The following is a 13116-nucleotide window of genomic DNA, read 5'->3' as shown; positions in this document are numbered from 1 at the left end:
CCTTTTCCCATTCAGCCACGAAAGAGCCTACAGGTTTTCGGCCACTGCTTTTTCCCCTGTCCTCTATGGCCAGGCCTCCTCAATCACTCACAGTGAATGAAGGTGGCCCCAAGCCATATCAGAAGGTTGAAGAAAAAGCCTGCCAATGACTAGGTAGCATGTGAAATCCTTACAGGATTGTTTTTGTTGTGCAGACAGTTTTGGAGGTGCACAAAGTATCCTGTACTGGAGAGCAAGTCAGAGATGATCTGACCATGTTGAAATGTGCCAGACACTTGTGTATTTTCACTGAATGTCAGTCTTAGTTTTACAAGAGACCATGTGCCACGTCATGGTCCTGCACAATATTCGTCCTGCTGCCAAGGCAGTTAATACCAAATTCCAACTCTAACAGAGAACAGGACAGCTTGGAGCTCTTATGATGGTCTTTCTTTGAACTGTCAAATTGCTCCTTCCCTCATAGATAGAGGATACTATTGCAAGCACTGCTTTGAATGCCTTTCAGTACCCTGTCTTCGCGGGCAAAGCGGAGGTGAAAAGACATCTCTAGCCTTATGCTAAGAAGAGATAATGGTAGGCAAAAGATTCTTTGGTATATCGAGAACCCAGATCCACCTGAGGGAGTTGCCTGCAGAGATCCAAATACAAAATTTTTCCCATGAAGTGGAATGCCAAACTTCTAATATTGATGATGCCTGGTGGTAATCAATCAAGGGATTTGTAAAGCGCACTACTCACTCAAGGCGCTGAGAAGAGGGGGTGGGGGGCTGCTACTGCTCGAACAGCCAGGTCTTGAGAAGTCTCCTGAAGGTAAGGTTGATTTTGGTCTGACGCAGGTGGGTGGGTGGGAACAGTGTTCCACGTCTTGGTGGCGAGGTGCGAGAATGGTCTGCCACCGGTTGTAGTTCTGCAGATGTGTGGGACGGTTGTGAGGGCGAGGTCGACAGAGTGGAGTTGCCCGGTCGGGGTGTAGGAGAGCCGTCCATTGAAGTATTCTGGTCCAGTGTTGTGCCATGCTTTGTGAGTGTGGGTGAGGATTTTGAAGGTGATTCTCTTGTTGATGGGGAGCCAGTGCAGGTCTCTCAGATGGCCTGTGATGTGGCAGTGGCTAGGGATGTCCAGGGTGAGGCATGCGGATGCGTTCTGGATGCGTTGCAGCCTCTTCTGGAGTTTGGCCGTGGTTCCTGCGTAGAGGGCATTGCCGTAGTCCAGATTGCTACTTACGAGGGCTTAGGTGACTGTTCTTCTGGTTTCTGTGGGGATCCATTTGTAGGTCTTTCGGAGCATGTGGGAGGGTGTTGGAGGAGGAGATGGCGTTGACCTGCTGGGTCATGGAACAAGCAAATGGGGTGTTCAGTGTGTATTAGTCAAGTTGTACAGCAGCACAGCTGAAAGTAAAGAAATAAAAAGCGATATGATGCAGTCAGCACCTATACTCCTTACCGCTTTTTTTCTTTTGCTTTCTGACATGCTGCACAGCAACCTCGCTGCTGTATATCGCGGCTAAACAAAACATTGGAAAGCCAACAGCTCTGGCTTTGCCAATGCTTATTTCCATTAGCAAGTACGGCCTGGCACCGGCAAGAAGTTTAATGACCCAATCAGTATCTATGAAAAAGTAACTTTCTCAAAAATATGTTTATCAGGCATAAACCCGACCAGCATGAAGTGTTCACGTACGGCTTTTTGAAGTACCCTGATTATTTTCATGCAGTGTTAACAAGCATTGCCGGAAGCTCTAGATCTGACTTTATTATGCATACATAAGCACCCTCATAGGAACTTACCATATACACATATTGGAACACATACACATTAAACTGTACATACTAGGTTCAGACACGCTCATCAACACCGACACATGCGCGCGCGCACATACACACTGAAATGTATGCACAGGCACACAAACACAGAAAGGTGGAAACACATAGATGCACACATACATTGTTGGTATTTGGACAAACGGGAGATAACACATAATTACCTTAGAATAGCAAAAAATAGCCAGCCAAGGGATATCAGTTAATGTTTTGTGCTGGGATGCTGTATGCCCAAACTATTAGCCCATGTGCCGCCCTCCCCCTTCAGTAAGCTTATAATTTCCCTGCTGTTCCAGTGAGAAATGTTCACTAAAAGCACTCTTGCGGTTATAGTAGGAACACTTTCGTAGAAAATGCAGTGATGGCAGGGGTGATGTTTTTCTGTTTTACAAAACAAACCGTTAAAGCAGGGATTTTTTTTTCACAACAAAAAAGCATTGGCAAATCCAGTAGCTCTCACTTAAGTGAGAACTATTTGCTTTGTCAATGGCTTTTAGCCATGTTATACTGCAGCGCCTGCTGTGCAAAATGGCTTTAAAAAAAAAAGAGTGCAATGATGCGGCCAGCGATGGCTCCGTCATAGCACGTTTTTTTGTCTGGTGGGAAGGGGGTGAGCAAACAACGGCAGGGCGGGGGAGACGAGCAACAGTGACGGGAAGCAGGAGAAGAGCAATCCTCAAACACAGGGAAGGGAGAGGGGCAAGTAATGACAGGTGGGGGCAAGCAGCAGTGACAGGTGGTGTGCGGGTGCTAGCAACAGTGGGCAACAAACGGTGACGGGGCAAACAGCAACAGGGAAAACAGCAACAGTGGAGCAACAACGATGTAGAAGGAGATAGGGGTAAGAGATGGCCTGCAAATACATACACTCTTCGAAGGTGTTGCAATCAACTTTAAGCTAACACAATGTCTTGCAAGCCTGTCCAGATTCTTTGTCTCCTTGAAACTGAAATGTCTTGAACTGCATTCATTTAAGCAACACCAACCAGACAAATTAACCCCTGCATTGGTCTCTTTAAGACTCTTGTTAGCCCTCGGGTGCCACAGTACTCCTCCACAAGCTGGAAATGTTGTAGAGGTTACGACCAAAAGTTGTATCATTAGCATGGAATCACCTTAGCAGCAGATGTGTTCACTTGTTTCAAAGCAATGTCTGTGTAAACCTGTCTCTTTGTAGAGCTCACTAACAAGTGCAAAAGCATTTAAGGACTTGTGTGCAGACCACTATGTAATGTTTCACTCAAGCCAGTCAGTGGAGCATTGTTTTTCTGATTGGACTAATTTCTTTTATAAGAAAACACCCTCTGTTTTGCCCTACACAACGCCATCCCATGCTGTACATCACATTGCTGTATGACTTGAAACCCTGCACCCCCCACAAAACTGACTACCAACACAGACAAAATATATTCTACTTCCAAGGAAATCATTGAGTACATTTCCATCTTCAGCACAGTGTATTAGGAAAACAAATGTGTTCATCTGGGTACACAACAGCTTGCAATGTTTTTCACTGTGTGCTACTAGGTAGCTTGAATCAAAGAGTGCAGGTTGTCAAATTTAGAAATCTAAATGGGGTTTGTTTTCTGGTCTCTATGTCTTATTATTTTCTATGGGTCTAATGATTGGGTAAATGGTACCCACCTTAACTACAATAATTGGTCATCTGTGCTTTAAAAATGCATCCTTGAGTCTTTTCCCTTCCTAAGTTGTGTTTTCTAGAATCTGCCCTGTAATGTTTATTTTTGGAAAGCATTATTGTGTGAGGAAATACTTCAGACTCATTCCGTTTATACGTTGTGTACTGTTCAGTTGATTTGATTTCCAATTTTTTTGTGTTAAATTTGTAGTGAACTACTTTGTAATGAATGATGTCTCATGTTCTCTTTCTTTTAGTTATAACGAATGCACTCAAACCTATAGTGTATTTTCATCTGCGTTTAGATCTTATGGATGTCATTTGTTCAGTAATTATAATAGCAAGAGTAACATTACATTTTGGGAGAATAGACACCCACGGTGAGATCAAAGGGCCTGATTTAAGTGTTTTGGCTGAGGGGTTACTCTGTCACACGGTGACTGATATCCTGTCCACCAAAATCTAAATCCCATTATTTACCCAGTAATAAGAGCAGTAATGTGGAACCTAGACAGGCAGCTGGCTGATCACAGGTATGAAGGTAAAAAATTCAAAGCCTTGGTAGTTACCACTAAGAAAGCATGTCCTCCCACATGTGCCTTACAACACCTTGGGTTAAATAAAAGATTGTTGGTGCAAGAAGGAAGCAAGAATGTAGAGACATGGCAGGAACTTGTAACTGGATGTGTTTAAGTAGAAAACCTGGCGAGAGAGGGATCGGACCTTAAAGGGTCACCATTTTGTTATTTGAAGCCAGTGCTTTGACTGGAGGTAGGAGGGAATCAGTATGCCTCAGTTCAATCTGAGAATAAGGTGGCCTGTAGTATTCTTAACATGCTGTAGTTTGGCCACAGCATATGTTGACAGGTTGACTTGAAGAATTGTAATAGTCCAGGCAAGAGAAAATATGTGCCTGGTTGACTGTTTTTTGGAAATGAACAGTGAGAAAAGAGTTGATGTGCTTAATTATCTCCCATAAAACAAGTAGAAGTATGCTTGTTAATTTGTGCTTAGAAAGAAAGTTGGTTGTAAATGTTAGCACCACAAATCTTTAGTTCATAGAAATGCGGTATAAGTGGCATGTATATCCCATAAATGAGTGCAGTCTATCTTCCTTGTACATTATATTGAGGCGTGAGTGGTAGAATTCAAATGTTATTGACAGTAGATATCCTGCTTATCTTGATTAGTTTTTTGTTTTTTAAAGCTGGAAAATAATGAGGCCAGTGTTGTCTTGTTAATTCTATCGTTGACATGGTGGCTGTCCGAGTTTAACCACCGGCTGCTTATAGCAGGTGCTATCTGTAGGGCACAAGTTTGAATTTTGGCTGAACTTACTCAGTCTTGAAGTCTTTGAAGGTATATAAGTGGTTATAATAGTCCCTGTTTCCAGAAGTGCTTCAACTGAAATGTTAATTTTCCAGCATTGCATCTTTCATAGAATCACCTGTTATGGTTCCTGATGGCAACGTTAAAATAAATCAGACATATTGATTGCCTGTTCTTTATACAGAATAACGTGTAGCGTATTAACTTCAATGTCTGGATCTACCAGGTGGCCACTGAGTGGAGGAGACTTTGCTCTACACTCCCATTAAAGACCACCATAGCTCAGTTTAGCCGGTGGACATCAAGCAAAGAATTCTTTCACATAATTTCTGCTTTAGAATGTCTGCCTTTTAAAAACCAAATAAATCAAATATGTGAACCTATAAAAGATACCACTAATGGAGATCTGTAGTTACCCTTAAGTAGCTTTCTTGTACCCTTAAGAACTTTCTTGTGCACATACTATATTAAATGAAATTGTTGGCTAATTACATACTGAAGTAATGGCATTTTGAAAAAAAAATCATAACTTTTAAGACCTTTATTCTGTTGTAAAAATGTTGGAGAAGAAAATTAGAGTATTACATGATTTTTTAATTGGTATGATTTCAGGTCAGTGTGCCGGAAACATGAACTTATACAGTATGATTTGGAGATGGCTGCCATGGATCTGGTATCCAAGAAACAACAGTGCGAAGAACTGACAACAGGGGTAGGCTTGTTCTTACAGCAACACTTTCATATTATTTGCATCTTGCATTCATCCGTTTTTCCGCAAAAATTAAATTGAAGATTACAATTTAAAAATGAGAATGAAGCAGTGCCTCAGATCACATATTGACTGTTCACATTGTCAATATCCTCCAGTTTACCTCCGCCCTCCCATACCACTGAGATAAAAAGACCATAGCCTTGATCATGTGGAAAGAACAGTTCTGAATGATAAAGCAGTGCAGACAATGGTCCCACAAATTTATAGTTATTCATCACAATATTTTCATAACATTGTGTGGCAAGATAAAACCATTGAGACTTTTCTCACATAGTCCAGCCATTGTTTCCTACATCGGTATTTTGTCGTTCTGTATGGCCTAAATAGGTTCTCAGATTGGGTCAGTTCTCTAGTCACAGATGTGGTATTAGCAGGCAATTGATCTATTGCCTAATTAGAAATACTATATATTCTCTGATTCAGCAGGGAAAAACGCTTATTACCTGTATCAAATGCTTTCATTTTCCTATCTTGAGTAAACCCACTAGGGCTCTGCATTCACCATTTTCCATTTTTTAAAGTGTCCATCGTGTAAGGCTGGCATATAGTTTGGCTTATGGTGTATTGGTTTAAAGGGGAAAGAAAAGTGATCCTGTCGGCCTCCTCCGGCGTCGCTCCTGGTGTCAACGCTCCACTGGTGGAGGAAGTCCCATCCTTATCCCAGATGATCCGGAGCCGGAACAGCCAGGGACAGGGGAGGAATGGAAAGGGTCCTAAGACCTTTTATAGTATGGATTGGAGCATGAGGAACTAGGGGAAGCCTGTGGACTGGATACTTCTCCAGGTACTGTCATGCTCTCACCTCCTACTGTGGCTATGGAGGGGGGAGCTTTATATGCTGGGGTGGTTTGTAGGGCAGCTGAGGTCTTGGACCTAGATTTGCCTACGGAGCCAGTCAGGACTAACCTCCTGACTGAGGTGCTTCAGCCTGGGGTTTCACATTGGAGCCGATGTTACCCTTTAATGAAGCCCTCACTGAAGTCCTGCTGGGGATGTGGTCCAAAGCCAGCACAGGGGCTCCTCTTAATAGGACTATTGGCTGACGCCAATGTCCAGCTCCAAATGATCCTAGTTTTCTCACCCAGCACCCCACCCCGGAGAGCTTGGTAGTCCAGGCTTCCACTTCCCATGGTGCCTTCCCTTCCTCTCATCCGGATAAGGAATCCAAGAGGCTGGGTCAGCTTGGAAAGAAAATGTTTTCTTCCTCCAGCCTGGCATTGAGGTCAGTAAACACCTCATGCCTATTGGGCCATTTTTCCCATACTTTGTGGGATACGGTGGCACTCGTGCTACCCCAGGTCCAGGAGGGCATGCAGGACACTCTCACACAAGCTGTAAAAGATGGGAGAGATGCAGCCAAGTTTACAATAAGGTGTGGTTTGGACACGACCGACTCGCTGGCCCTTCGACGCCATGCCTGGCTCCATACGTCTGGCTTTTGGGTGGATGTCCAGGCAAACCTTACGAAAATTCCTTTCGATGGCTCGGTTCTATTTAGAGAAAAGTCAGACTCAGCGCTTGAGCGGTTCAGGAACTCTCGAGCTATGGCCAGATCCTTAGGCCTCTCTGTGCCTGCTCTCCAGTAGTCTGCCTTTTGCCCCTTTCGAGGTTTTGGAAGGGGTGTGGTATCACGCCACCCACAAGTTAGCCACCATCCTCCGCCATCTCAGCATCAAGTGCAAAGATGAGGTTGTGGTACCTTCAGACCCAGAGGGTCTAGCCAGAGGTCGCCACCATCCAGCCCCCCTCTTCCACAGTGCCCAAGTCCTCCTAGTATGATTCTGCAAGACTATGCTCGTCCAGTTGGAGGGAGGATTCAGTTTCATCTCCCTCACTGGCGATCCATAACATCGGACAAATGGGTCTTGCAGATCATACAGAAGGGCTATTCCCTCCCCTTCCAGTCATTCCCTCCCTCTGTACCTCCATTAAAAGAACGGCTGATGAAGGATCATTTAATCTTGCACTGCAAGGACGTTCCGGCCCTCTTGGCCAAGGGAGCCATAGAAAGGGTCCTGATGTCAGAAGTAGGCAGTGGTTGTTATTTCCGCTACTTTCTGATTCCAAAAAAGAACAAGGGTCTTCGCCCTATCTTGGATTTAAGGTACGTCAATCTCTCCCTCAAAAAGGAGAAATTCAGGATGCTCACACTTGCTCAGGTCTTGTCTGCCCTAGACCAAGACCAAGAAGACTGCATGATAGTGTTGGACTTGCAGGATGCATATTTTCACATTCCCATCCTGCCTGCCCAACAGCGCTACTTGCGGTTCAAGGTGGGGCACAAGCACTTTCAGTTTACTGTGCTTCCTTTCAGTCTTACCAGTGCCCCTTGGGTGTTCATCAAAGTGATGGCGTGGTAGCAGCTTATCAGCGCAGGTTAGGGGTTTCAGTTTTCCCCTACCTCGACGACTGGCTGTTGAAGGCTCCTACGCCCCAGGCTCTCGTCAACCACCTTCAGACAACGGCGCACATCCTGCATTCACTGGAGTTCACTCTAAACGTGCCGCAGTTACACCTGACTCTCTCAGAAGCTCCCCTTCATCAGGGCTGTTCTGGACACAGTGCAGTTTCAGGCTTATCCTCCCGAGCAGCGAGTCCAGGATATTCAGGTTATGATACCGATGTTTTGGCCTGCTTCCTGGATTTCAGTGAGTCAGACTCTGAGGCTGTTGGGACTCATGGCCTCCTTCATTCTGTTAGTCAGACATGCCAGATGGCATATGAGGACTCTGTAATGGGACCTGAAGTTCCAGTGGGCGCAGCATCAGGGGAATCTTACTGGCACAGTTCAGATCTCAGAGGGAACTGCAAAAGACCTGTAGTGGTGGTTAGTGAACTGCGATTGGGTCAGAGGCAGACTCCTCTCCCTTCCCTAACCAGATCTCACAGTAGTGACCGGTGCGTCACTTCTGGGATGGGGAGGCCATCTGGGAGAGAGGCAGAGATCAGAGGCTTCTGGTCTCCAGTGGAATCAGGACTCCATATCAACTTACTGGAGCTCCGGGCGATCCAACTGGCATTGAAAGCATTTCTTCCTGTTGTAAAAGGGAAGATAGTGCAGGTGTTCACTGACCACCGCAATGTGGTACTGCAACAAGCAGGGCTGTGTGGGGTCGAGGACCCTTTGTCAAGAGGCTCTGCATCTCTGGCCATGGCTGGATCAGCAGGGCATAACCCTGGTGGTTCAACACCTGGCAGGTTCTCTGAATGCCAGGGCAGACCAACTCAGCTGTCGGTGCCTAGCGGATCACGACTATTTATCTCCACCTGGAGGTGGTGCAAGGACTCTTTCAGCAGTGGGGAGAGCCTTGGTTAGATCTTTTTGCTTCCACAGAGAACGTGGAACGTCAGTGGTATTGTGCGTTGGAGTTTCCAAGGCATCGGTCGCTTGGCTACTCTTTTTGTCGCAAGTGGAATTCAGGTCTCCTGTACCCTTTCTGCCCATACCATTTCTGCCCAGAGTTCTCAAGAAGATCAAGAATGACCGGGCCCAAGTAATTCTAGTGGCTCCCGATTGGGCAAGGACAGTTTGGTATCCCGAGCTTCTGAAAATGAGCATCAATCCTCCAATCAGGTTGCCCCTTCGTGAGGATCTTCTGTCGCAGCAGCAGGGGAAGGTTCTCCACCTGGACCTGTCAACTCTGCACCTACATGCGTGGTGATTGAGCGGCAACAGTTGATGGCTTTTGACCTTCCTCCCGAAGTCTGTAGAGCTATTTTGGCGAATGCAAAAAGAATAAGTGATGGACGGAATGCTAGACAGTGTCAAACATTCACCCCCAGTACAGAGATCTGGGCCTAAATCCATCGTTTTTTTGCTGCCCATCCCATTCCAGTATGGACCCAGCTATATGTAAATCAGTCTTGACCCTGTTCCCTGTGGGAATAGTCCAGCCCGAACTGCCAGGCCAGGTCATCCCTGGACTGGATACAAGCATCCTGGGACCGGTTTCGGGGTTTCACCCCTCATCAGCCAGGCTAGCTTGAATCCAGTGGCATGGTAAGCACGGGACCCATGTCTGGGCATACCCTTCCCACTTAGGCAGAAAAATGCAAAAAGAACAAGTGATGGTCAGAATGCTGTACAATGTCAAACATTCACCCCCAGTACAGAGATCTGGGCCTAAATCCATCGTTTTTTTGCTGCCCGTGCCATTCCAGTTTGGACCCGGCCATATGCAAATCAGTCTTGACCCTTTTCCCCGTGGGAACAGTCCAGCTCCAACTGCCAGGCCAGGTCTTCCCTGGACTGGAAACGAGCATCCTGGGACCGGTTTCGGGGTTTCACCCCTCACCAGCCAGGCTAGCTTGAATCCAGTGGCATGGGAAGCACGGGACCCATGTCTGGGCAAAAGAACGATGGCTTAAATCCAGATCTGTGACTGGGGGTGAGTGTTTGCATTGTTCAGCACTCCGTCCATCATCCTTTTGTTTTGCTAGAGCTATTTTGGCAGCCAGACGTGTCTCCACTAAAACAGTATATGCCTGCTGTTGGAAACGCTTTGTATATTATTGTACAGAAAGGTCCTCTTTCTGCTTCCCTTTCTAATATCCTTCTATTTGTACTATCCCTTGCCTAGCAGGGTTCTGCCTTGAGAACACTCGAGGGCTATCTTTCTGCCTTGTCGGCATCTTCGGCTACCTAATCAGCCTTCACTTTTCAAATCTCCTATTGTACATAGATTCCTCAAAGGCTTGTACATATGTTTCCTCCTACGTCCTTTGTTATGCCCCAATGGGACGTAAATCTGTCCTCACATTTGTGTGCTCCTTTTGAGCCCTTACACAACTGTCCCCTCCGGCTGCTCACCATCAAAACAGTCTTCTTAGTGGCGATAACATCTGCGAGGAGGGGTAAGTCAGGTGCAAGCTCTTTAATCCAAGCCACCGGATCTCACTATGTTCCCAGACACGGTGGTTCTCAAAACACATGCCTCCATAAGGTAGTGACTTCATTCCATCTGGGTCAGAATATCGCCCTGCCCAGCTTCTTTGCTCCACCGCATCCCTCGAAGGAAGAGGAGCAACTCCACCGGCTGGACCCAAAAAGAGCTTTGTCGTTCCACCTTGACCACACAAAAGAGTTCCGGGTGGCTGACTAACTCTTTCTGGGGAACATGGGAGCAAAGAAGGGTCGGGCAGTGCAGAAGCAAACCATTTTGCGCTGGATCGTTCTCTGCATCAAGATCTGCTACACATTGCCGAGGAAGCAGCCTCCTGAGGGCTTGAGGGCTCATTCCACCAGGGACAAAGCTGTTACTACTGCGCTAGCTTGCGCATTCCAGTCCTGGATATTTGTCAGGCAGCAACGTGGGCATGTTTGCACACGTTTGCAGAACATTACTGCCTGGACAATCAGATACAAAGAGACGGTCACTTTGCCCATTCGGTCCTACAGGACTTTTGAGTGTAAATAGAGGTATCCGCAGCCCACCGCCAGGAGGTTATGGCTTGGGTATCTGTTCAAAGGTAAGGAACCTGCAGCTAGAAGTCTCTATCAGATGAACAAGTTCCTTACCTTCGATAACGCATTATCTGGTAGAGACTCTATGTAGCTGCAGATTTCTTACACTCACCCATGCCTCCCCGCTCTGCAAGTATGTCTAGTTGGGTTAGGGTTTATCCCTTATAGTGCCCGAGTTTTGCACTGACGAACTGTTGGTCTATCCATGACTCCGCGCTTCTGGCGTGAAAGATTGTGGGTAAAAGAACTGAAGTACACGTGCCAGGGTGGTGCCTTTATAGGTGACCATGACATCACAGAGGGCTCCAGCAACGCTGATCACACCACGCAGAGCCGAATGACGCATGCTAATCCAAACAACGCCACCCAGTAGTGCGCGCAGGGTACTGCTCAGCAAAAACTTCCAGATTCCAAGCTGACGCTCAGAGGTAAGGAATCTGCAGCTAGATACGGTCTCTACCAGATAATGCGTTACCGAAGGTAAGTAACTTGTTCTTAAGGGCAATAGTGGATTCAGGGGATGCAGTCACCAGAAGCAGCAGATCCCGTTCCACCAGCCTCTGCTAAATCTGCTGCCTCAAAACTTCTGACTCTACCACCCACTTAAGTCGTCATTTCCAGTTTGGGCGTGGTGGCGGGAGGCAAAGGGGGAGTCTCCGTTTGGGAAATGGTCAGGAAAGATTGCTGGGTCATTTAGTTCCTCCTGGCCACCCTTCTTCCACTAGAACGTACTGTCTGGCTCACAGAGATTCTGGAGTTGAAAGTCCCTGTCATGCTGAGTAAAGGGGCCACAGAGGTGGTGCCTCAAGAAGAAGGGGGCACAGGATTTTTCTTCCTTTACTACTTGGTCCTAAAAGAGGGCAGAGACTTAACTGCCCTGGGTCTCCTCCTCCTAAACGTATTCATTTGGCTGGACTAGTTCAAGATGCTGTCCCTGAACTGAGCTCTATAGGCCCTTAACGTAAGGCAACTTGGCAGCTCAAGATCTCTTGGGCAACAACTTCCCTTTTCCGATATTCCCTGCACAGAGATGTCACCTGAGATTTACAGTTGGACCTCAGTTCTAGGTGTTCATAGTTCTGTTTTTCATATTGATTACCACTTTATGCGTCTGTACGAAAGTACCGGTGACTGGTGGATTACCATCTATATCAAAAGTTCCACCCCTTTTTAAATTCGAAGTTGACCTTCATTTGGTTGTTCTGGATTTGACTCTTGTAAACACATTTTCCCCTTCTCACATGATTGTGGATATTAGGGAGATGATTGCAAGAACTCAGATCCGTTTTGCAGATCTTGTGTCTGCTCCTGTATCATGGCCTCATGGGTCTTGTCGGTGCCCATCCCAGATGGTGACTGAGAGCACTTCATTGGTGTCTGAGATCACAGTGGATCCAGTATCAGGTGAACCTTGTGACTCAGGTACTGATTTTCCACTATATAGAGACTTCTAGCAGCAGGTTCCCCACCTTATAATTATCCCCAGGTTTCAGACTGGATCTGGATTTTTTTTGTGAGCAGTACCCCTGCCTGCCGGAATGTGGCATCAGTCAGCTCCGCGTGGCATCATCCACCTCAGAAGTGACGTGAGCGGTGACTATATAGGCACTATCCCAGCACGCTGATGTCAGTTCTTTTATTTCCACACCAGTCAGCGCAGATCTGAGAGAGTTACCCCTTAGTTGCTTTTTGAGTTACCTTTTTTCGACTTTTATCAAAGTCTTTTTGTGAGAATCTTCTACTGGTGTGGCAGAGAGGACTTCTCGGAAGGCCGGCTTCAAGTTCTCAATGCCGGTGACAAACCTGCAACTTCTACGCCTTTGGTGACTCGAGCATAACCACAATCTGAAAGCCTGCTCCAGTTGCTGCACCATGAATCCAAAGGCCTTGAGGAAACTATCCCTCAAAATCCTGGCAGCTCCTTGCACAACACCGCAACAGTCCCAATCCCAGTTGAAAGAAAATTCCCTGAAGCGGTCGCGGAGTCCAAGATTTTTGTAGCACTCAGAGTTGTCGGGTCATTTGGGTATGTCCCACCGCAAGAAAAAGAGTAAAAAGTTAAAAAGGTCTAACGACTTCACCTTGTCCATCG

General features: G+C 46.4%; 1 protein-coding gene across 2 annotated transcripts in view; it reads left to right on the top strand.

The window, feature by feature from the left end:
• SNX4 (sorting nexin 4) overlaps positions 1 to 13116 on the top strand; it is a 454378-nt gene that overhangs the window by 291994 nt on the left and 149268 nt on the right. For both annotated transcript variants that reach the window (XM_069224290.1, XM_069224289.1), the window contains one exon: positions 5401 to 5500. In XM_069224290.1, coding sequence (XP_069080391.1) covers positions 5401 to 5500 — 100 coding nt within the window. The remainder of the gene's footprint in view (positions 1 to 5400; positions 5501 to 13116) is intronic.

Source organism: Pleurodeles waltl, chromosome 3_1 (assembly GCF_031143425.1).
Source record: "Pleurodeles waltl isolate 20211129_DDA chromosome 3_1, aPleWal1.hap1.20221129, whole genome shotgun sequence".
Taxonomy (NCBI): Eukaryota; Metazoa; Chordata; class Amphibia; order Caudata; family Salamandridae; genus Pleurodeles; species Pleurodeles waltl.
The sequence above is the reverse complement of the archived record's forward strand: the minus strand, read 5'-3'. Positions and strand labels throughout refer to the sequence as shown.